At 37.8% G+C, this 25845-nt stretch overlaps 2 protein-coding genes across 2 annotated transcripts in view; one reads left to right on the top strand and one right to left on the bottom strand.

The window, feature by feature from the left end:
* The window catches only part of LOC130081900 (transmembrane protein 132C), a 44971-nt gene extending 42363 nt beyond the window's left edge, over positions 1 to 2608 (top strand). Inside the window, exon 9 of the mRNA XM_056246614.1 lies at positions 672 to 2608. Coding sequence (XP_056102589.1) covers positions 672 to 2060 — 1389 coding nt within the window. The 3' untranslated portion in view covers positions 2061 to 2608. The remainder of the gene's footprint in view (positions 1 to 671) is intronic.
* Positions 2609 to 7051: 4443 nt separating this feature from the next.
* The window catches only part of glt1d1 (glycosyltransferase 1 domain containing 1), a 47842-nt gene continuing 29048 nt past the window's right edge, over positions 7052 to 25845 (bottom strand). The window contains exons 9-12 of the mRNA XM_056246619.1: positions 15349 to 15392; positions 14939 to 15059; positions 13881 to 13979; positions 7052 to 7238 (exon numbers count right to left, since the gene is read on the bottom strand). Coding sequence (XP_056102594.1) covers positions 7092 to 7238; positions 13881 to 13979; positions 14939 to 15059; positions 15349 to 15392 — 411 coding nt within the window. The 3' untranslated portion in view covers positions 7052 to 7091. The remainder of the gene's footprint in view (positions 7239 to 13880; positions 13980 to 14938; positions 15060 to 15348; positions 15393 to 25845) is intronic.

Here is a 25845-nt window from a genome sequence, read left to right as displayed (position 1 = left end):
TGTGATGCAGTTAAAAATACAGATTTGTTGTGGTTTTATCACTTTCAAGCAATTCATATTTAATACAAATTAAAATTATAAATTTTTTATATTTACGTTTTAAAAACTACACTAGAATGGGTAGAACCTTAGATTTAGTAACTGGTTGAAAGTAAAATGATTGCAGTTTTATCTAAAATGAAGCTTCCCTTTTGGGGCTAGCTATTTTGTAAATAATGCATTTATTTTTTGCATAACTTAATGGTTACACTTTAGTTTAGGGTGCTTATAAAGCACATATTAATGCGTTATTCTGCATGACCTTATTCTACATCCCTTAATCCTACCCAATACCTAAACTTACTAACTAACTATTAATAAGCATTAATTAGGAGTTTATTTTGGCAAAATTCTTAGTTAATAGTGAGAATTGGACCCTAATCTAAAGTGTGACCAAATTAATATTAGTGTTGTTACAATGACATATTACTGGTATTGGTACCAACTACTGAAATTTTGGTACACTTCTCTATACCAATTTCGTCACCACGTCAAAAGCTGTTGGAACTTTTTACCTATTTTAATTAACTATATGGTTGCCAATCCTGAACATTTGGTGTACTTAGAATAGAAAGTTAAAATTGTATTCAAATAGTAAATGGGTGCAAAATTCTATTTTATTCTGATTGCAGGAAGCAGTGTTGAGCTCCTGGCTACAATTTAGCGATGGCTCCCTCACTCCCCTGGACATCTATGACCCCACTCACTATCGCCTGGCTGTGACATCGCTGGATGAGGGCGTGATCTCTGTGCAGGAGTCGTCTATGACTATTGTGGCAGAAGGTGAAGGCCAAGGAACATTGGTGAGAGCTGAGATGACCATTTGTGAGGTCTGTCAGAAATCAAAGCGTAAAAGCACTTTAGCTGTTGGCAGTGGGAGCTTAACTGTAAAGTTCCAGACAAACAGCAGACGTCCTGAAAACAGCAGTATCAATAATAATGACACGGGAAACAGCACAGGACTATTTGCTGGTGTCACTGGGAAAGATAACAGCAGTGAGCGAGTTGAAGACGGAGAAGAAGCGGAAACTGAGAAGAAGCTGCAGCAGCCAGAACAGGTTTCGAGCAGAAATTCAGAGTCTGAGCGAGAGGAAAGTGCCTTGATGAAGATCACCACCACAGCCAAGTCGACAGCACGAGACTCGACCATTGGTAGCATCGCAAATGATTTAGGAATGGGACGGGCTAATGATGCCTCGGCTGGAGTCAGTAAACCTGGGAATATTTTAAACAGTGGAAATTTCTTTAGTACGGGAAAAGCTGGCAGCGATGATCGCCCAGGAATTTCCTGGAGTAGTAATGAAGTTCCTGAGGGTTCAATGTTAAGCACTGGGAAGGCTTCTGGGAACTTAGTAAACTACAATAACTACCCTCCCCAAGTGGAAACCACCAATCAGGAGCCAAAAAATGACTATGGAGATGATGATGATAATGATGATGACATTGAGGGTCCACTATCAAACCGTCCACTTACAGACCTGGAGATCGGGATGTATGCATTACTGGGAGTCTTCTGCTTGGCTATCATAGTGTTTATGGTAAACTGTGTATCATACTTGGTTAAATTTCGGCACAAGCAGACGCCTGCTCAAGTTTCTGAGCAGACTGGTCACCGTCATGACTGGGTATGGCTGGGAACAGATGCTGAGCTGGTTATGAACGTCACTGGAAATCCGTTACAGCAAGATGCACATAACACGTCTGTAATCGATATAGGACCCAATACAGAGCCCTGTGGCACTCTCACTCGAAGGACCTCTTGCCAGGTGTCTTCTGTGTCAAATGACTCCGGTGTTGGGTGTGTAGGAACCCTTGCAGCAAGACCAGTCCGAAGTGAGTCCCTACACTCACCCACTAGTAAGAGGAAAAGGGTCCAGTTCACCACCTTCACATCCTTGGATCGACAAACTTCTCCCAAAACTTTACCACAAGAGAATGGACATGGCATTAACTGGGTGGGAAAGGAGGACAATTGTATGACACCTGAGGTGTCAGCTGCCGAGTCATTGCAACAACTGTGATTGTAGGCTTACATGCAGCCTGATTAATGCATCCATAGTGTACAGTATATCTCTATACCAGGGGTGGGCATCTCTGGCCCTCAATGTTCACTGCCGTAACCCTAATCAAACCCCCCTGTCTGTAATTTTCAAGTTTTCCTGAAGCCCTTGGTTAAACTTTTCAAGTTTGTTTGATTAGGGTTCAAGCTAAACTCTGCAGGACAGTGGACCTTAAGGGATGCCTGAAGATGAAGGGCCAAAGATGCCCATCCCTGCTCTATACCATCACCCGAATGCCTTCTTTCTTTGGGAAAGTTGTTATGTTGGTCCGTGCTACACAGGATTATGGTCAAGATAATCAGTCCAGCTTCATGGCTTTCATATGGCCAAGGTGTGACTTGAAAGACTTAAATTGATTCTGACTCAATGACTGATCATGGTAAAAGGGAGAGAACACAATCTTGCTATTATTATTATTATTATTAAAAGTACCCAAACAACAACTACCCTGAGGTAATTGGCCAAGTTAATTTTTTGTCTTCCTAGGTTTTCATTGAGAAAATGTAAAGATTTAAAGCTGCCGTCGGCAACATTTTTTTTATCATATTCAGTGAAATCGACACTATAATCTGACAGAACAACATAAATAAAGTGGTTTTAGAAAAAAACCTGAGCTTCTAACTCCACCTGGAGCTTGTTATTTGTTTTGCAAAAATCCACAGCTCCCGGTTCATCGGGTCCAATCAGCGCAGGGGGGTGTGAGATCTGACTGTCAATCACAGATCGGGCACACGCCACCCCTCGCGCACGTTACAATCACATGCACACGCCTGAAGTTCGCGGAAGTTCGCGCAGTAACGAAGAGTGATGGCGGAAAATCAAGTAAGCTCATTTAGAGTATAAATGACTTTAGCAATTGCAATCTATCGGTAGATTAGCCAGGACAGCATACCTCCAAATACTCCATGGTGTTGATGGATGCTGATGAGACGGGCGCGTTCCAGGGCTCTCAAGTTTTGAAGACAGGTAAGAGTGACACCCAGCCGACGGGGGGTTGGATACATTTTTGTCATTGGTCGCGTTAAATCTTACCCAGATACAATAGTGCTATTTTCTGATTGGCTATTGTGTAGCTCGACGAACAACACCAGAGGAAACGCGCTTGATTCATGCCGGTTCCACAGTGAGAGCGGCGCGGCCAGAGTTTTGGGCGCTGCGGCATATTAAATTTATTACAAATAGTTTTTCAGCGTGAGAAATACAATGTGTGGCGGGAGAGCGTGACAAAAGACCGAAATGAGTGACTGTCACGCTCAATGCGTGACACTTGAGAGCCCTGGCGTTCACTGAAAATCTGGTGCACACGCACTGACGAGCATGAACTCGGTGGGAGGGTATTCGTTGATAGTGGGGGAGGGGCATGAGAGTTGTAAACATTCAAAATTTTCCTAAATCCACTCAATCTGCCAGACTTGCCGACTGGAGCTTTAAGATAAATTGTCAATCTTTCTCTAGAGCCAAACACAGAGTCACTATCTTTGCATCTTTGTTTGTTACTCTGCATCCTTCCATTTTTTATACAAAAGCGCATGTGATTATTGTATAGATAACAGTTCACTTTGTTTGAAGATGTTTTACCACCCTGCATTTGTATGTACAGTCGATTGTTTCATTTTCCATTAAAAAGCCACATGATAAAGCCATGTGTTCAGTGCTTGGTGCTATGATAAGAAATAGAAACCATTTCATTTCATTATAAATGAAATTGTAATCCGTGATCTTTCAATACTTAAATGTAAAGCAGTGTTTGCAGGCTTTAATACTGGTAAAAAACATTTGTGGTAAATCCAGTTGTGGAGGTAAATGAAAATGGTGGTCACTGGTCATAATAAAAACCCCACACAATGCAAGAAATGTCCATGAGAATGTCCACCACTGATGTATATATGTGTAGCGATTGTACGCACGTATAAATATAATTAATTATTATTCATAACAGATTATGATCAATAATTAATAATTGAATTATTTTCAGAATTTACTGTAGCAAAATCAATAATATGATCAGTTTATCAGTTCATCCAATGAACGGAAAGCATAAACAATTATTAATTCTAGGAAATATAATATCTTCTTGGCCAAGAAAGACTAATTCCCAGCTAACAGCTAAATTAAGAAATAAATCAAGGGTCAAAGCATAGGTAACTTAGATCGAAGTTCAAGACAATAAATCGGTAAGCACATATCACAAGTAATGCTTCTCTTTTCAAATACAAACAATACTTTATTGATTATAAGCCTATGACTAACACACAAAACAAATATCTAACACAAACACACGCACACGCATTCATACAAGTCGAAGAAAGACAGAGAGTGAGGAAGAATGAGTTTTAGGAGTTAGATGGTGAGATCCCAAGTTTCTATATGCACTTAAAAGACATGACCTGAACGAACCATCAATAATTAATTTGACCCTTTTATCGTTTCTTCGGCGGGTAGTTCAATTTGATATTAAAATGCACCTGCAAGTTGAGCTAAAAGTCTGGAGGTACTTGCTTGTCCTTGCTTTGGGGTTCCCTTTTGTCGTGAAGGGGGTTCCCTGGTCCGTTGCTTGGCTGATCTTCTCGTGTGCCTGGATAGACTTTGGACAGCCAGTCACGTGGTGTGTTGGCGCGGATGAATGAAAGTCTTTGAAGTTGAAAGCTGGTTTTGCAGTTGAAACGTTAAAACGAAACTTTGCAGCAACACTTAACTTAGAACCGAGACTTTTAACGGAAAATAAACAAACTAAGAAAAGAAAGGAAAGTGTGACGAGATGGCTTCAATTAAATCTGTTTTAACCCATATCTTGATTTGGGTCATTTGTCTCTGCGTCTACATGGTTACTATAACCATCGTCGGGCATCACAAGAGTCACCAGAGAGCAAGAGCGCATCACAAGAGAGAGGATCACAAGAGAGAGATTCTGTGTCCGGGTCTAAGATTTTAAACTCAAAATGTTTGTCCCGCCTCCAGGAGGAATTTGGAATTTGGACAATAAGATACTATATGGTTATTTGAAAAGGGGGTCTATTCTATCCCCCCCCCCCCCCCCCCCCCCCCCCTTCTCTCATCGCGAATCATGTGTTCTCTGTGGTCTGCTTACTCATCAGCTCGAAACAAGAGGATTCAGTTTAGACATAATTTCCATTTTAAGAACATAAACATTTTTACACAGATTTCAATCAAGCCATCTTTTGAATTAAACACATACGAGCATAATGATAGGAAACACGACACTTTCATTCCAGTATCTCTAATATTTAAAACAATTACATGACTTAGATGTGATCTAAGCAGAATAGACACATACAGGGGTTGTAAACACAATATATAATTGTTATGTTACATGATTTTGATTCTGGGTCAGTCAAGAATTGTTCTGGGATGAGTTTTATTGGTATTGGAGAATTGGAGGAAAGTCCTTATGTGTGTGTGTGTGTGGGTATCCTTATGGTCAGCATTTGTGCATCCGTGGTGTGTACCACGTGAGGGTTTAGTTTCGCAAATGGCTGTCTTCAAGACAAAGGGTATTTTGTATGCAAGTCCACTTTTTCAGCCTTAAGGATATAATTGATGAGGGGAAACTAGCTCGGGACGCTGAATGGTTCAGTCTGTTTAGTCACAGGGGTCAGGTGACGTCTTGTTAGGGCCTCTTGCTTCACCATTTCTGAACAGATCTGTTCTTGCCAAATTATAAAACATTGACAACGTCCTTCCTTTAGTTAAGCAACAAAAGGTCTTCTTGGCTCATAGCCTCAGGGATAATTTGGAATATGCAGCCCCTTGTGTTTGATTATGTACGAACGCTTCCCTCGTGTGGGTTGCATTCTCGTTGTTGCTACATATGTTATCCCTATAGCTGAACAGAAAATCAACAGATATTTGTATAAAAATGTTTATATTTCATTTTATTTCATATATGAAATTAAACAAAGGTACAATCATGCAAAGTCATGGTTTAAGATATGAGACATACAGTCTTAGTTAATAAATATTTTATATGTTTAGCAAAACCTTCAAACACAAACCTTAATCCCTGAACAAACATACATAAATTAATAACTTAAAAATCCTTCCAAGACTAAAATGTGCCCATCAGAACAATCTTGTGAGAACATCACTGTTCTTCATTTGAGCTTTAGAGAGTTTGGCAGCTGAATCAGCTTATGACTGACAGATAATTGTCTCTGGATTTTATTTAGCCTGCAAATCTTGGCTTTGACAGTTTAACATTTTTAAAGCTTTTAATTTTTTACTACAGTTAAAAGCGGGGCATAACTTGTGCCAGAACAAGCTGGATGTGGCACCTCTGAAACTGGATCCGCCATTTATTTTAGTGGATCTCCCACAAGCCTCCAGAAAATGCTATTCCCTTTACATTTGTTTAGAGAAATCAAGTATAGTAATTTTTAGCCATTTTTAGTTTGTCATATGTCTAGTCCCTTCATATTACACATGCACACATGAATGCAAGCTGTCCGTTTAATTCAAGCTGAGATCCTCCTTAGAGGAGGACTCTTTCTTGCTAGAACAAAATGTCAACACAATTCTTTAACCCAGAAAACTGTAGTAACAACTACTGTAGAAACACTGGCACTGCACTTTTATACGCATTCTTCACTACCAACAAGCATCGCAACAAAACAAAAGGCGGCAAACACCTTGCAAACACACAGCTGTCTGTGGACACAGCAAGAGTGCACAATTCTCCAAAAAAAGAAAAACTGCCAGATCCATCACCTTGTTCTAAGACCTCATAAATTGCAATTTAAGCACTGAGTATATGTAGAATATAGTAAAATGCGTGTCCCTTTCATACCTAGTGAAAGTCAACATTTCCTATAAATATACAGTATTTTCCGGTTTATCCTATTCCAGAAACAAATTGCCACCTTTATCTTTACAGTCATGGGAGAGGCTTGCATTTCCAATTGAAATATGCAATACAGACTCCAATGCTCAAAAAAAAAAGAAAGACCTGAGACAAATGTTAATCCCATCACACTGTCAATGAAGAGTCTCCACCAGTTTCTGATAGGTTATTCTCTCCTTCCCTGGGTTGTGGCATGTTGTAATGTAATTCTTTCCATTTCTCACCAGTCTTTCCTGGAGCTCATGGTCATCCAGAAGCTTTCTGGACATGCTTACAAATTCCTGTGGAAACAAGAACATTGAAATCCTTTGTTGGTACACTAAACAATGAAAAATTGTTTAGTATGTTTATTTAGTGAGGTGAATTATGAGTACATCAGCAAGCATCACATATTCCACAAAAATAATATTAATAATAATATAATAAAAAGTAACGTTTCTTGAGCACCAAATTAGAATGATTTCTGAAGGATCATGTGACACTGAAGACTGGAGTAATGATGCTGAAAATTCAGCTTTGCCATCACAGGAAAAATCGAAAAACCGTTTTTTATTAAGTTGCAACAATTTTTCATAATATTATCGATTTTAATGTATTTTTGATTAAATAAGCACAGCCTTGGTTGAGCATAAAAATCAATCAACGAAGCAACATCAATGAAGAACATCATTTTATATTTATGGACAAAACTGGTGCGTATCCAAAGGATGAAAATATAAAAACGTTATTCTTTGAGAACAGTGAATTTAATCGTCATGTCAATTGCCCATGTTGCAACTTGTCTTTCAACTCGACTTAAAACACCTTCAGCTTCCAGTGACCCCCTGCTATTTACTCTTAACCACGGGTATCATGGGAGACTCGTGTTAAAGTTGGCTTTACTCTGAAAGGATAGTCGGGTTATAAACCTCTCTTTCAGCTCAGCAGGGTTACAGAAGCCATGTGGAAAAGGCAAACCGTTTGTGTCATATGAAAGAGCCGATGCCTCTGCCCTTGACACAATACCATGATGAAACCAGAGTGTAAATGAGTACGTTTGACAGAGATGTGGCCTGGTGGGATGTGCCTGGGCTCTTTATGAGGGAAACTAGAGTTTGGGTGTAGTTCGAGTTAAGTTATTTGGTATAACCGTGTAATATGCAGGATAATGGAGTCAGTAGATCAGTTACCAAATAAACCACTTTAGAGTGATGTACACTAACTATCAGTATTTTATGCTCAGTATTAAGGCTGCATTTATTGGATAAAAAATAAATAAAAAATAGCAGGTACATTTTCAGCATCATTACTCCAGTCTCCAGTGTCACATGATCGATCAGAAATCATTCTAAATGCTGATTTGGTGTTCAAGTAACATTATGTTGAAAACAGTTGTGCTGCCTATTATTTTTGTGGGAATTGTGCTACATCTTTTGAGGATTCTTTGATTAATAGAAAGTACAAACGGACAGCATTTATTTGAAATAGAAATTATTTGTAACATTATAAATGTCTTTACTGTCGCTTTTGATTAACTAGATATTTTCTGAGATTGTTAGTGTAGTGAAGAGCCTAACTAATCATCAGAGATCTTTTAAGCCTCAACGATACTCTTTGTTTGACAATATATAGTCCGGTCTTAAACCTCTCATTTAGCTACTTACTAAGATAGAGGTCAAGGCTTAGCACAGTGCACAGATGTGACTTATGCTGCACATGGGTAAACAAATCTTTGGCACTTAGAAAACACAGCGGGGATAAAATGCTGCTAGGCGAATTTAATAAGTGACAAGAAATTTCAGCAGATTTTGCAATGTATAAAACTTCTCTGAAATGCTCTTAAGAATAGTCTTAAGCTTTGACTTAAGTGTCAAAAAATTCTCAGTAAAAAGTATGACTTGTCTTAGAGTGGGAGACTTTTATAAAGAATCTAAAAGCAACTTTCAGCAAAGTCTAACACTGATTCTTATGTGCTGACTGAAGTGGCACTCAAGTGTTGTGAACTCCAGGGAAGCCTGAAATCCTCATAAAAGTGGCTTGCTTTTGCTGCATGGTTTGAAGATCAGCTGGAAAGTCAATAAACTGCCACACAGTAGTGGCCAAAAGTGTTGACCAGCCTAGGAAAATTATTAACATCTTCACCCTTTATCCAAATATTATTAAAAATGTGTTAAGGATTTTGTAAGCATATTGTCTAGTTATGCTTGCAGTAAATTGTTTTGTTTGTGATAAACATGCAAAATCATGCGCACATGCAAAAACAAGAGAACCAGTGACATCTTAATAACTGATTATGTTGTTGTCAATGCATTCATTTTCCTGTGAGCTTTTTTTGTTTTTCTAAAACCTGTAGCTGTAGTTTGCCTTTTTTGCCAAATAATTTGGTCAGATAAACTTCACTAAGTTTAATGTTTTGTTCTTGCTTCATATTTAAAAAATAATATATATGTGTGGTTAGTGCCACAATATTGCTAATAAGACCCTGCTTACTGTGGACTGAAGGGTTCAAGTCATCACCGGTGCCACTCCTGCATTTTTCCAGTTGCCAAAAAATTTAATTATTTCTTTCATTACTGCAGTCAGAGCATTGATTTGTAGAGTGGGATAAGTTATTACATTTCTTAATAAGGAAATACCTTTACGATCAAGCCTGTATCGTTTATTTAACTCCCTGTCATATTATAATATACACATACATAACTCCAATACATTAAGGGCCCTATTTTAACGATCTGAAACGCAAGTGTCAAAGCGCAAAGCGCAAGTAACTTTGTGGGCGGATCCCGGCGCTGTTGCTATTTTCCCAGCGGGATAAATGCCTCTTGCGCCTGGCGCAAATCTAAAAGGGGTTGGTCTGAAGTAGCTTCATTATTCATAGGTGTGGTTTGGGCGTAACGTGAAATAAACCAATCAGAGCGTCATCTCACATTCCCTTTAAGAGCAGGCCCGCTTGTTCTAAAGCGGATTCCTATTATAACGGCGGATTTGCCAGGCGCACGCCAGGAGCGGTTCACAGCCGAGGAGAGCAACGTTCTCGTCAGGGCCGTAAAACACAGAGAAGTGACATTGGGGATGGAGAAACCCACCCAAATTAACTTCTGTTAAACAGGCGTATGATAATTTGGGTAAATGTGTAAGCTACATGTTGCTTTTATAATAAATTGTCTATCTATCTATCTATCTATCTATCTATCTATCTATCTATCTATCTATCTATCTATCTATCTATCTATCTATCGTAATAATGTATGATTTGCAAAAATGAAAACTGCTGCTTAGATGAGAGAATCAACGTGTATGCGCGTTGTGCACACGCTACATTGATTATGGCCAAGCACGCGCCCTTAAAATAGCATAATGAACAACGCGCAACGCGCCACTGACTTTAGACTAGGTTTTTTCTGGTCAGTGGCGCAATTGTTTTATAGAACAGCAAAATAGCATGAGGGAAAGTTTGCGCCGGAACACGCCTCCTCTTTGCGCTGAACCGCCCCGGGGAGCGCAAGTGTATTTCTTAGTTAACCGACGTGCGTCTGTGGAGGGAAAAGCCCGCTTTGCGCGGGTGCAAAATAGGAATGATACATGCGTCAGTGTACAAAGTAATTTGCGCCGAGTGCAAGATAGGGCCCTATATCTTTTTCAGAAAGTGTGTGTTCTCCTCCTCTCTGCTGTCATCTTGTTACTCCTCACTAGGTTAGGATACCTCTCCAGCACTCTTAAATCATTTAGGAGCTGAGACCTAGTCTTGACACTTAGGAACCTTTATGAATCACACTTATGATTAAGTCTGGGACTAAAAGTAAAATTACGCCATTCTTGGAATTTTGACACACTTAAGACAAAAATGTTGGCCATAAGAGTGTTTATAACAGTTTTTCAGAGTCAGTATTTTTCATTTAAAGAAATTAAAACTTTTACTCAGCAAGGGTGTGTTAAATTGACCAAAAGTTGCAGTGAAGACATTTATATTACCAATTATAATACCAAAAGACATAACATTACCAAAAATGTCTATTTCAAATAAATAGTGCTCTTTTGAACATTCTATTCATCCAAGTATCCTGAAAAGAAAAATGGGCATGGTTCCCACAAATCTATTAAGCATCACAACTCTTTTCATCACTGATAATAAAAATAAATGTTTATTGAGCAGCAAATCGGTATATTAGAACGATTTCCGAAGGAACACGTGACACTGAAGCCTGGAGTAATGATGCTGAAAATTCAGCTTTTATATATATATGTGCTGTCAAATGATTAAAATATTTAATCGCGATTAATCACATTAATGTCATAGTTAACTCGCGATTAATCGCAATTAAATCGCACACTTTTATCTATTCTAAATGTCTCTTGATTTCTTTTTGTCCCATTATTTTTTCTCCTTTTAATGCTCTTATCAACATGGAAAAGTGGATCGGCTTGCTTTGTGCAAATGTTTTTTATTGAAAACAACATCGGCATATATTGTTCAATTTCACACTAACATTCTCACTTGGAGCAAATAATCTCTCACACAATGCAACACTGTCCATCAATAAAAGGGTGAAAGAAATACTGACGAGGTCCTGATATTGACGAGGGGGCGGAGAATTCGCATCAGCTGTGTGTGTGTGTGTGTGTGTGTGCTTGGCCATCATCCAGTGGTATTTCAGACTGGACGTGCTGCGATGATGATAGCTCAGTTCACAACGACAAAACACACAGATCACTTTGGTCTTGTCAATAGAACCATTTGGCAACTTTTTAAACGTAAACTTTCCCATCAGAATCTTATTGGCATCCATTTCGGCGTCTCACGCTCGTCATCCACTCAAAACGTAACGTTAACCAACTATTTGGCCGGCTCGCAACCCTAAACAAGTGTGTGCGGCGTCGTGCCTGTTGTTTTGTTTCCGGTCTAGCTAGATCCGCTTGCGCTTTGGTCGGCGAAGCAACAAAACGCCCTCGCGCGGCGCAAGCATAGACTGTAAAAAAAAAAAAAAAAAAAAAAAGGGCGCAAGCCATTGAAATGAATGGGTTTCATAGCGCAGCGCCGCGCATGCCGCGTCCTGTTGCAAAAGCATGTGAAAAAAAATTACAAAGTTTGCTAGGCCAAAAAGACCGTTAATCTAAAAAAAAAATGTACGCCGTTAAAATGGGTTTGCGTTAACGCCATTAATAACGTGTTTAACTGACAGCCCTAATATATATATACATATATATAGAAAACAGTTGGTTTAAATTGCAATAATAGTTCACAATATTACTGTTAAGTTTTTTAACTGTATTTTTGATCAAATGAATAAAGCCTTGGTGAAGACTTCTTTCAAAAACATTACAAAATCATACCAAGTCCAAACATTTGAATGGTAGTGTATTGTTAACTTTTTATCTGTAAATGATTTGTGTGAAAATAATCACTATGGGACAATAGTTAGTGCATTTCACCACTACAGTAATCCTCCAAATGGCATCATGCAAACCACAAGAGTCAACAGTCTACCGAGAAGAAGAGAAGCTTGTACTAGCGCTTGGTCATGGAACAGCTCTTTGATTTAGAGGTCAAAGCTTAGCATAGGTCACAAATATAGAAGGGCACATGGTACGTCCCACATGCTCACAATCGCCCAGATATCAATGCTTTCATTTACAATTTCCTGTGTTTCTCCAAAGACTTGCGATTTTCAGATCCGCTATTGCTTTTAATACATTTGAGATAAGCAAGATAAATGGATGGTTGGAAATTGCTCAGAGGAGCAGATTGCTTTAGGGATAGAAGTTTTGCCCTTTGACCTTTTAAGCTGCCTTGAATTCCTCTCAGCCGTTTAGCACGGCGGTACAATAAACGCTAAGTCTGTCTGTTCCCCCTAAAGACCCAAAACAGGTTAAAGCTTAGTCACCAGCAGATAGAGACGGCGCTAAGAAGAGTCAACACTACTAAACTCAACACTACTCTCTCTTTTACAGCAGCGTTTTAGTGCCAAAAAATAAAGTTGTAACACTATTGAAGTATTAATATTTTGAAAACACTGAATAAAAAGGTTCAAATCAAAGCATTACAAACCTGTATGTCTTTCTACTCATATATTCCAAGTCTTCTAAAGTCACATGAAAGCCTTAAGTGACTAACAGGCTGAAGTTGTTTTTCACCGATAATCTTTCCTTTCTGCATCAAAAAGCAAGTTTGACATCAATTATGCCAAACATCTTTGGTTTTTGTGTATCTCGTGACCAATCACAACGTGGCAAATTTGAATCTGCACATAGTCAATGCACTAATGAGATTTACCATACAGTGGAGGGAAAAACTTCTGTGTGTTTTTCACATTGACCAATCATGTCTTCCGAAGACTTGGGGCCTAATTTACTAACAGTTTGCGCAAACACAATCCCTCTTTTGGTGTTAAAAAAAACTACTGTCAGGATTTACTAAAGACACACAGTGAAAAATTTGCGCTGAACAGACGTGGACAGGGTTATTTTTGCGGCCGACCTTATTGCATATACATTTGTAGGAGTTTCCCTTTCAGACACAACATTTCTGGGAGGAGAGTATTTAAATGAATCATGCAAAGTGATTTACTAAGGTTTGCACTGGTCAATTTACTGGTATTTGCGCCGTTATTTACCGCCCAAAATAGCATGCCTTAAACCAGACGCTGAATTTGCGCTGCTCTTGGTATATTGTGATGGTCATTATGGAAATGATCCGGCTGCGTCTGTGTTCTTTCATTTGTGTGTCGTCAGTAGATCACACGCAGAACTTTCCACTTTTCCACTTCCCATCTGTGCTAATTTGCCCTGTTTAGTAAATCTGGCCCTTGGGACATATAGATTTGACTTTTGTATACATTTATCACAATCACTTACATTCTATGGAAAAAAGGTAACAGACAAAAACACTGTGATATGATTTCATTGTATTAAAATTAAACTCTGAGTAAAACCTTTGTAAATCTTACCTGAGGGCTTGAGTACAGCAATCCTGTGACCTTGTGCTCAACTATTGCAGCATTTCCAGGAACATCCCTCGCTAAAACAGGCAAACCTAAATCCATTGCCTAAAAACACACCAGATTGCAATACATTAACTCTGTTTGGCCTTGTGCGCAATGCATTTACATTTATTCATTTTCCAGGTGCTTTTTATCTGAAGCGCCTTAAGAGCATTCAAGGTTTTCTATCAGTATTTGTGCTCCCTGGAAACTCAATCCATTACTGTGACATTGTGAGTGCCAATTCAACTCCAGGATCATTCACTGTAAGATAGCAATCAAGCATTATGGGCTAGATGATTGCATTTACAAAGCTTTTTCCTTTTTATTTTTAAATTCTTCTAAATTGCAACAACCTTTTTAACGTCAATTCTCTGTAGATACATTGGCCATTTCAATCTAGGCTTGTTCACATTTGTGGGATAATGAAAAGATGTGGAACTGTTGAGGAAAATATGATAACAGCTACTTAGCACATTAATCCCACTGGGGGTTGAACTAATCTGGTCAGTTTGAACACAGATTAACTAGATCCACATAATGATATTGTGGTCATAATATCCTATCTAATAACGGGCAAAACAAACAGATTCAAAGCTGCTGGAAATGATTCCTGCACTAGTATTGAGATCAAAATCAATAGAGAAAATAATGATTTTTCAGACTGGTTTCTCTTGGACAAACCAAATACTAGGGATACATCTGGATACATCCGAAAATGCATCTTTTTCTATGCGTTTTGGCCTTCTGACCACACTGAGACTGAAACTCAGCATTTTAAAGACGCTCTACCAAGTGCATACATTTAAAAATTTCGTATTGTGGACTGTGAAAACAATTATGTGTTTGTACTATTCACTTTCACAGTGTTTCTCAAGATACTGTACATGTTACTTTCTTCATATTACTATTAATATTATCATCAACATCAATTTAAAGTCAATATAGTAAATATTGACATTTCAATCCAATGGTCAGAATTTGTTATAAAACAGATTTTATTCAATTAGTTCTTCCTGACAAACCTCTAAGATGGCAGCAGACATTCCCTCTGAGAGAGACGAGTTGACCAGGGCAAATGATTTCTGCATGGCAGAGTGCAGCTCCTCCTGACTCAAATCAGCTGCCAGAAACACTCCAACAGACCTACACACACACACACACACACAACCTCATGAATATGTTATAAAACATCCAGGAACAGTTTACAAGGGGGCATTCCCTTATTTTAAAAAGGGAATTTAAAAAATACTGGAAAGATTGATACAGAAATATTGAAAAAAGCAGATGAATGTTTCTGCGTGTGTGTGTGGGTCTAGTGGCAGCAATAAGAAACTGAGACTTTGAAGATCAAGTACCTGAGACCGAAGGAGGGAGATGAAAGTAAAAAAGAGCAGATCAAGGAGGGAAGATGAAGACGTGAAGTGATATTTACCTCTTGACACTCTCCTCAACCTCTGCGGTAAACACCGGATCTATCTAAAATGAAATATCACATATTCAATGAAATACATTTACGAAGAAAAATATTCACTCAAATGTTGAAATACTACTTTATAGGGTAAGATTTGCAGAAAATTTACAAATAAATGATTTGAAATGTCATTCAACTTTAAATAAAACAAAATACAAAACAAAAAGGTATCCGAGCAATTTTACGTTCTTTTCTTGAATATTGTGTTTTGAATAAAATTAAACAAAAAATAATCAGTTTGACGCTACCAGTCAAAAGTTTGGAATATTTGTTTTTCTTCTAAAGAAGTCTTCTTCATACAAATCATACAAAATACAGTAAAAATGGCAGCATCACTGCAACTAAGTTTAATTTACTTTTTTTTCCACACAAGATTCAGGGGCCATGTCCTATAGAGGCAACATGAAAAGTAACTTAAGGTCACGTTGTGATGAGAAATGAGATGAATGTCTTTTCGTTATTATGCAGAAGTTCCTGTGGCTTATCTTTGCTTATAAGCAATAAAGAGCACAAATCCCATGTTGTTGATTTTTCCCTCTTGCTCTTTTTGCCTGCCTGTAAAATCCTGTCAATAATACCAAATCATGGCCTGTGGACAAGACAACATTTCATACTGATCAAAATTTCCTACATGGCCAGTTGTCCTAGAAAAAAAAAAAAAAAAAACGCATTTGAAAATCCCATAGATTTCCAGAGATTAGGGTCAGGGCGGGGTTGTTGCTCAATCTGATTCATTACGATGAAGGCTTTGCGTGTATTAGCTGGCCGGGGAGGCTGCAGCACATGCAATTTGGGTCAAAGATGATATGAGCGTGTGAGCGTGGCACAGCCTCTCTACAAATCCTGTTTGTTTTGATTCCACTATCTGCCTATTCATTCTTTCTAAGTGAAATGTGATATTTGATGCACATTTGAATCCAATAAGTGATAGCAAAATTAGAGATTATTGCTTAAACTAAAGCTACTGGATAAGAGCAAACCGTGTGATCTGTCCTTCCCACAGGAAATGCTGTTTAATCATAACCCAAAGAAGCACAGTATATAAGGTCAAGAACTATATGCAAGAGCAATTTAGCACAGAATAAAGCTGTTAAACGATCTTTATATTAGATTTTTAATGAAAAACTGAAAATAGGTCAACGGGTGTATAGTTTTATATTACATGGAACAAATCCCTAAAATCCAAGATCCTTAAAGATATATGGAGATATGTTTGCATAAAAAGTTAGCAAAACTTTGTGCTTTTTATCAATGTTAATATAGTTCTGATAATAAGTTGAAAAATATAAAATCAAAAAAATCTCTCACCCTAATGTCGTTCCAAACCCGTAAGACTTTCGCTCATCTTTGAAACACAAACTAAGATCTCTTTTTCAAATTAAGATCTGTCGCTCCATTTACACTATACCATAACTGTGTGTTGATGAATGTTTATATGTGAATAAAAGCCTAAATTCAATCTGTACATCATATAAATGTACGTGTCTCTTCAGAAAATTTCACATTAATTAGTTTTACGATCTCTTTATGAACTTTTTGAAGCATCAAAGTGGTAGTTGCGTAGACTGTCAATGGAGGGACGGAAATCTCAGATTTCATTTAAAACATCTCCATTTGTGTTTTGAACGAAAGTCTTACAGGTTTGGAACAACATGAGGGTGAGTAAAGAATGACAAGTTTTTATTTTTTGGGTGAACTAACCCTTTAAGAGCCAGTGGGTGTAAACTTCTTGAATTGGATGATCGGGGTAAATTGTACATATTTTGTCTTCGCGGAAACGTAAATATCTCATTCAAGGGTATGCAAACTTTTCAACTGGTCCATTTGTGTACATTTGGTTATTATTTTGTCTTGTTGACTATGTTAACTTCAGTTATGTGAAACAGTTTATTCAGAACAGTACAAAAAATAACATGCAATTTGTATGATCCGTCTTCTTTTGCTAATATTGTTAACATTTTGTATATTCTGCAAGGGGTATGTAAACTTTTGAGCAGAACTGTATATCCATAACGCATATTATGTTTTCACTGCTGTACTTGTAAAAAGCAAAAGAAAACAATTACAAATCAAAAATGTTCTCAATGTTGGTTATCTAACACTTAAATATAAGAAAATAATCAGTATTGTGAGTGTAAATGTATTAAAAAGGTAGCATATTTGTGTCCTTTCAACAACAAGTTTACATCTTAAATCACATTTATAATAACAAAACTCCAATAAAACCACCAATAAAACCCAATTTAAATGAAATGTATTAGTTGCTGGGAATTCGAAACGCCTACAAACAGGTACAGTAATTAAAGAGGCAAGTTTCAGAATGTTTTAGGAATGCAGCTTTAAATAATATTTACAAATCAAACCAAAAGGAGGCGGAAAAGACACAAGACATCTGGGATCCATTTGATGGCATCAACATGAACCCTCCCCTCCCCAAAGAAACAATGAGTCTTACCACTCTCCAGATATTCTTATCAAACAAAAACACACCACAGCTTACAAGAACATGTAAGCAACTGGCAGTGTCATCGGTTTGCCCGGAGCCAACCACACTCAAACAAGAAAGCCTTTGAACATCACCGGAGACGCAAATAGACAAGAAAAAGGAAAGTGTGTCTCCACCTGATGTGTGAATCTCAAAAGAAACATCACAGCACATAAACAAAGTCACTTTGTGGCAGAAGGAAGCATCATGTCGTTGTGGTGAAATCGCTGGGGCTTAAGGATGGGTGGCTGCAGAAATAGGCCACACTGAAATACTCAAGGTACTGAAGGTCAGGAAGAAATGAAGGAACAGTGAAGCCACCACGAGTTAGAAGACAGGATCTGTCGGCAGGCACTGGGTGAGACTGATTCAAATGCATGAAGGAACCGTAAGCCAATGGCGTAGGAATGTTTTTTTGTTTTGTTTATTTTTTGATGCTCATATTGTGCAAAAAGTTTGACTGTTTAGAGGATTTCAGACAACAATTGTATGTGTAGTTTTTCCAATGGATGGAATGAGAAAATATTTAGAGATGGGAAGAACAAAACAGAATTGTATGACAGTGTATGACAAATATTGTATTTGTATGATTCTCAGGCAACATTTATTTCCTTTTATAGCTTATAAAACATATGTACACTACCGTTCAAAAGTTTGGGGTCAGTGAGAATTTTATTTTTTGGAGGAAAGAAATCAATACTTTTATTTATCAAGGAATAATTAATTTGATCGAAAGTGACAGTAAGGACATTTATAATGTTACAAAAGTCTTTTGAACTTCCTATTCATCAAAGAATCCTAAAAAAAAAAAAAAACTGTACAACTGACAGACCAACAACTGTTTCAACATTGATAATAATAATAAATGTTTCTTGAGCATCAAATCCTCATATTATACTGATTTGTGAAGGATCATTTGACACTGAAGACACTGACACTGGTGATGCTGAAAATTCAGCTTTGATCACAGGAATAAATTACACTTTACTATATATTCACACAGAAAACAGCTGATTTACACTGGAATAATATTTAATACTATAACTGATTTTTGTTGTATTTTTAATCAAATAAGCGCAGCCATGGTTAGCAGAAGAGAATTCTTTTAAAAGTATTTAAAATCGTACCGACCCCAAACTTTTGAACGGTAGTGTAATATATGTAACATTGCTAACTTCTACTTTACAGATAAATCCTAAACCAGAATAATGAGGCACTCAAACACATAAAGCTTGCTGCAGTGCGCCGGCAAAAGTAATGATTATGAATGTGTCTGAAAAAAAAACAGCAAGGAGACTTACTGAACATTTTACTAATTTATTGGTAAACTAGTGTTTTCTGAGTCAGTGTCGGCTGCAAAAATGAAGTTGACGATGCCGACTTGCCATCTCTGCAGTACAGTGCACATATAGAGAGAAATGTACTTTTCATATGGATTACATAATCAGAGAATATTGAAATTGGTTAATTTAAAACTAGACAGTTCAAGCTTTCTAACATATAGAATATTCATGTGAGGCAAGTTTATGCTTGTATGAGTGAGTTTCAATTCACTTTTGTGATGTGCTTCAGAAGGTAGTTCATGGAGACCGAGATGCAGAAAGTGCACCCTGTTTGTTTTCTTTATTTTACAAAAGAGTTTTGTTGTTATTGTGAGTGTACACAAATAAAAGTAGACCCTTTACAGTTTCAAATGATGCATCTGTATGACCAAAAATGACATGAATATTTTATGCTATTTTCACTGTTATCAGGACAAAATGTAAGTGACCTCCGCATGAACACATAGACATGCGACAAATAACAGTGCACATTTATCTAGGTTAACATTAGAGCGATCCGCCATGTAAAGAGGCTAACGTTAGACTACTACTTACATGTTTAAAATGATAAGCCATTTGAGGTCAGTAAATGATAGGCAAACATTTGGATTTACTGCCCGATATACTGTAATTACCACATGGACCAGCCGTGTTAATGATTTGCCCATCACGGACTGCGTGACTGCCTGTTTTTTTTCTTTCTGTGACTACCCAACTAATTCAAATTTGGTAGACTAAGCCTCTTAATCTTGACTACGGTTAAGTCGACTATTAGGGGGCAGACTAGAAAAATCTAGTAGAGACTTCAATAACTCTAATAATAATAACAATAAATAACTCTTATAAAAAAATACACTTCAAGCTACACTTCAAAGAGTTTGCATCTGAAATCACATAGTGTCTGAGAAGACAATACATTTGAAGAGGAACACATTTTGTGACCATTAAAAAGTATGTTCAATAAAGTATGAATGTGTGTAGTATGATTTAAATACTAAATTAGGATTTACGGATCCTCTTCCGTGCCCTCATGGGATAGTAAAGTGTCCAGTGGATGAGCACTTCAGAATCTCTACAGTAGTATAGGTCATTCATGCAGTAGGTACTTTTTGCTGTTTTATGAATACTATGAATAAATGCTGAGACTTGAAAGTGTATTCGATAACTTTGGTGTGGCTTGGTCTGATGATCTAAACTCAACTATGATGACTGGACAAAAAAAGTAAATAAGCAATTTGTGTTGAAATACAAAATGTTGGCCAATCTGGTGGGCAGAGATTCAAATTAAACTTCACTTGACTCTGCATGAAGCAAGATGTCAGAGAAATCTTTTTTATCGATACCGAAGTATTCAAAAAGCAACAGAAACAGTAAAATTTGAGCAGATTTTGAGTGAGAAACCTTTAAGGTTGTTACAGCATTCTTAAAGTCGCGATAAAATGGAAGTAGTGACAGTTTTTTTTTTCTCTCGTATTGTGAAATACACCTGACTGTAACGGATAATCAAAAAAGAAGAAATGTAGGGCAAGAAATTGGTTCTATGCATCGGTAATTGATTGGATTTTGAGATGTGGGCATTCCATTAAATTAAGGCAGATGAACATGAGCTTGCAGGGGTAGAGTTTAAGTAGACTAAATGATTTGAGAAGTCATGTATGTCACAAGAAAGAAGTCTGACATTTTCAGTGGAAGGTCCAATTATGATATTTTGATAAAAATTGAGAGGTACCAATGTATCGGCCACCAATATTTATCGGCAGACTTTTGATCAATTTAAAACCATTGGCATATTGGCTACAGTATATCATGAAAAAGGCAGAAATAACAAACCAATGGATTGGTTTATTGTAGTGCTGTCAGTTAAACGCATTATTAACGATGTTAACGCAAACCCATTTTAACGGAGTCAAATTTTTTTATCGCGAGATTAACGTTCTTTTTGGCATTTCGTTCGTTTTTTTCACATGCTGTTGCAACAACTAGTAACATTAGAAAAACTACAACACCACACCGGATCTAGCTAGACCGGAAACATAACCACAGGCACGCCGCACACACTTGTTTGGGCTCGCTAGCCGGCCAAAGAGTAGTAGGCTAACGTTACGTTTTGAGTCGATGGCGAGCGCGAGACGCCGAAATAGATGCCAATAAGATTCTGAATGGAAAGTTTACTTTTAAAAAGTTGCCAAATGGTTCCATTGACAAGACCAAAGTGATCAAAGTGAATGGCCCGCCTTGCACGCAAATACTTAGCAACACCAGTACCTTCTGAAAGGTTTTCACTGTCTGGGCATGTTGTACAAAAGAAGCGAGCTTCCCTGTTGTCTGAAAATGTCAACAGGCTTGTCTGTTTGAGTAACTGGCTCAAGTAGTAGGCTTACCTTATATTGGTAACCGTTACTGTTCATTCTTTCTGAAATAAGAGGCTGGGTTGATGAGCCTCTGGTGAATAAAGAGCAGTAGCCTGACTGCTATGTTCAAAGCAAACTTGAGAAAAAGAAAGTATTAAGCCATGGTTTAACTGCACTATAGGCTGAGTCCTAGTTTACCTTACATGTGCACTTTGTAACTGTATTTTGTATCACCCTGGTTTGATCCCTTAGAAAGGGCTGTTGAAGGGGCTGTTTGTGTGACAAAGTATTTTTTTCACCCTTGTATTAATGGACAGTCTTACATTGTGTGAGAGATTACTGTATTTGCTCCAAGTGCGAATGACTGCTCCAAGTGAGAATGTTAGTGTGAAATTGAACACTACAGTATATGCCAATATTGTTTTCAATAACAAAAAAAAAACACATTTGCACAAAGTGATCCGATTTTCCATGTTGATAAGAGCATAAAAATGAGAAAAAATAATGGGACAAAAAGAAATCAAGGGACATTTAGAACAGATAAAAATGTGCGATTAATTGTGAGTTAACTATGACATTAATGCAATTAATCGCGATTAAATATTTTAATCTTTTGACAGCACTAGTTTATTGGTTAACTGTGTGAAGGTACTGAGTTGTATAATGCCTGTTGCATAATCCAACGTTTTTCTCTGGGTGAAATAATTAAATACTCGCTAAAACAAATCGAAATCTGTAGAAAATACAGCAGGGCTCGACAATAAGGACTGCCAGCATGAACGACGCTCAGGACAATTGACGAAACTGCCACTGTCCCGATCAGGCCATCTTCACGAAAGTTTATCCTTTGCATGCGTTTTTAAGCCTTGCAAATTTAAATATTCAAGCACAAGAAGACATGAAATAGAGCTCAATTGCACTCACTATGAGAGAACTTTTTCATTTTAAAGGGGTCATATAATGCCATTTTTGTACAAGCTAATATGATTATTTAGGGTCTAAATTAAAACTTTGTAATATACTTTCATTAAAAATTCTCATTAGTATTGTAAGAAAACACTTATTTTACCTGGTCAAAAACAGCTCTGTTTTCAGCACGCCGTTTCAGTGCATATGCCTTTAAATGATAATGAGCTTTGCTCACCCCGCCTCTCTGTTCTGTGCGTACACCGTTTGTAACACAATAACACAATAACCATAACGCGTTGTTCAGTATAAACGTGGGATTATGAATTATATTGAGAACGTCGTACATAGAAAACATGCCGTAATGTACCCTGAGTGTAAACCTTAGACGCATTCATTGTGAAGTGTGCAGCTAGCGATTTGCAAAGATATAAATATTAATATAAAGTTTAATAAAACGTTACACTCACTTCAGTTCTTCTGGAGATTCAGCAGGAACACGAATAGCTGGTACCGATCCTTTATTCGAGCAGCTTCTTAGCAAATCCAGCTTTATACTGATCCTCCTTTATAAAGCAGTCTGGTGTGAAATGATTCGCGCAAACATGAGAGCATTGACGTTGCTCGTGGGGAATATTCCCTTCGAAAACAAACTCAGCCACTGCGTCTTCAGCGGTTCGGATTTGGGAACATTAAAATGACTGCTGTGTTCGTTATTACACCCAAGAACAGAACACCACAATCGCTTAGACGCCATTCTGCTCATAGACAGTGCTCCAGCATATCAACAATGAGCGCGCCGGTCCGCGCAGACTATGATTGCTGTCAATCAACAATCGTGGGAGGGGCGTCCGTTTTATTGACGTCACAAAAACGAACGGCTCAATTTGAGGCAGGGGAAAACATATAAGGAGATTAAAACAAAAACACTGGATGGATTTTTATCATTATATGATGGTTGTGTACAGGCACTGCCAACACACATTTCAGTACAATCAACTTGTAAAAGTGCATGTACCATTATATGACCCCTTTAATACCTGTTGTATTATTTGCAGTAAAAGCACATGCCATCTGGCTCTGACCAAAATGATCTGAATGCACCTGAAGTCGTAATTACACCTTCCCAACTTGTTAATGCAAAACTTCCCAAAACAACTTAAACACACCATTAGACCCCGTCCAATCAGTGTGCCAAATTTCACAACTTTTTACCATATGGTTCCATGGGCTGTCTTAGACACTCAGCCAGAAAAAGAATACAAATATGGTGGAATGAAAATACCATTGGTGCTTGATCCCAAATAGAACATATGCAGTCAGACTTCTATAGTAAAACTTTCATGGATTAGAAAGGAAGTAATTTGGGCTTTAGGTCTTGTGTTGACTTGCTCTGTTCCAGTTTCTCTTCTATCCTTTTCCCCAGACACACTTAGGGAAGCAAACATTTTTTTTTTTTTTGCCTTGGGCTTGTTTGTTTCCTCCTCCCTTTTTTCAATCTTTTAAAATCTCTTTATTTCTAAAAATATTTGACCATGTTTGTGACTAGTCTTGATTCTGCCTAGAGGGGGAGGGTGACCTCTCTACGGGGTTGGCAGAATGGCAGCACCTAGACTTGGCACATAATCAGGAGTGGCAGATGGCCTGCCACGGGCTAGCCATTAGCTCCTAGCAGCTAACAAGCCTCCCCTAGCACCATATAGCACTGCAGGCCTACTAATAGTCCAAAGCTTATGCTAGTCCCCCGCAGCCCCAATCCTTTCCATGATTCCACTGCTCTAGTTCGAGTGAGCCTCTAAATGCCTCTGATAAGTCCAGCTTAATGCATGCTAATGTTGTTATCTTTGCTACATCCAATTAGCGCTACCTTGGAATCTACAGAAGCATGTTGCTCACATGCGCAAACACTGACACAGCTCCTTTGAAAAGGATGTTAGGGTGTGTTATGGGCTTTTGGAGATGTTAACTAGTCAAGAGAGGATATACAGCACGTGTGGAAGCGTTTCATAGCTTTACCTGTGGTGATGACAGCAGGTCAGGGCTTGTCAACTACTTTCTTTCGAGGAATAGATTATCTAAGAAATTTACAACAATGTACACTTTTTAGTGGAGGGCAAGATAAAAGTAGCAACGCTACTTTTATTTTAATTTTCAGTAACCAGATGTTTTTAAAGTCGAGTAGCTCTACACATCACTGAACAGTCGAGCAAACACGATAATCAAACATACAGTACTCATAATAATCTTTAAACGATCCAAATAATAAAATAATCTGATAAACTTTTTTTTTTAATTGGTCATTTGAACTATGAGACATAAATAACTACATTTCTGTTCAAAAGTTTTGGGTCGGTAAATTATGTTTTATTAACAAAGTTCGGGAGGAACACATTCAAATGATCTATCCAATCAGCACGAGTTTTCCTCGACAATTTTACTGCACCCCACCACCACCCAGACTCCTATACTTTTGGCTGGTCCCTATCCCAGCCAGGGATACGGGGGAAATACTATTTCCGAGCTTGGAGCCCTCCCCTTGGACAGCAAGGCAATTTGTAAGTATGAACTCGTGAAAATTGTGAAATATTTTTACAACTTAAAATGTAATTTATTCCTGTGAAGGTAAAGCTGTATTTTCAGCAGCCATTACTCCAGTCTTCTTCAGTAGGGTTGGGTAGAGACAGATGCGCTCAGCGCTGTCATACATCACAACTATTCAGTGTTTTCAACCACATAATGTTTATTTTAGGTTTCAGACATTTAAATACACATAAGTAGGCTATTACTAAAACAACATTTATAGTTAGTAAAATACACACTGATGTCTTTGGAAGCGGCAATAACAATCCTTTCAATTATAAATGGATTAAGTGTTTAGATACACATTGTGTAGGTAACTATAAAATTAACTCTATTCTTCTCACACTTCACCAGCGACTTACTTTAATGTATTTCGGGAGAAGTGGATGAATTGATCTGTTGTAGGCTTAAATCTGACAGATCCAATTCTCTGAACCGCCGTGCGCACTAACATTGCACCCATTGTGCGTTATAGATCAACTAACATGAATCATGATCATTATAAAGGTTTCTTAAATGACAAAATACATTCACTTACATGTATTTAAGAATAAAAATATTAGCCAAGGACTGACTGACATGTAACGCAACCAATTTTTTCCCGCGTCATTTTTTGTGTGTGAAAATGTAAAGTCGATGTCCCTACAATAACAGACCCGCATACATCTCACAAGTTATTCATTCAAGAACGTGCAAATTTACTGCAACAATGGAGCCACAAACTTCACATAAAATCCAGCCTTCAGTTGATCCTGATGAGCTCTCATTACCACAGTTGTAAACATGACGGTGTTCTTCTTCTATGAGGGGTTTC

Source organism: Rhinichthys klamathensis, unplaced genomic scaffold, assembly GCF_029890125.1.
Source record: "Rhinichthys klamathensis goyatoka isolate OS25496 unplaced genomic scaffold, OSU_Roscu_1.1 h1tg000040l_1, whole genome shotgun sequence".
NCBI lineage: Eukaryota > Metazoa > Chordata > Actinopteri > Cypriniformes > Leuciscidae > Rhinichthys > Rhinichthys klamathensis.
The sequence above is the reverse complement of the archived record's forward strand: the minus strand, read 5'-3'. Positions and strand labels throughout refer to the sequence as shown.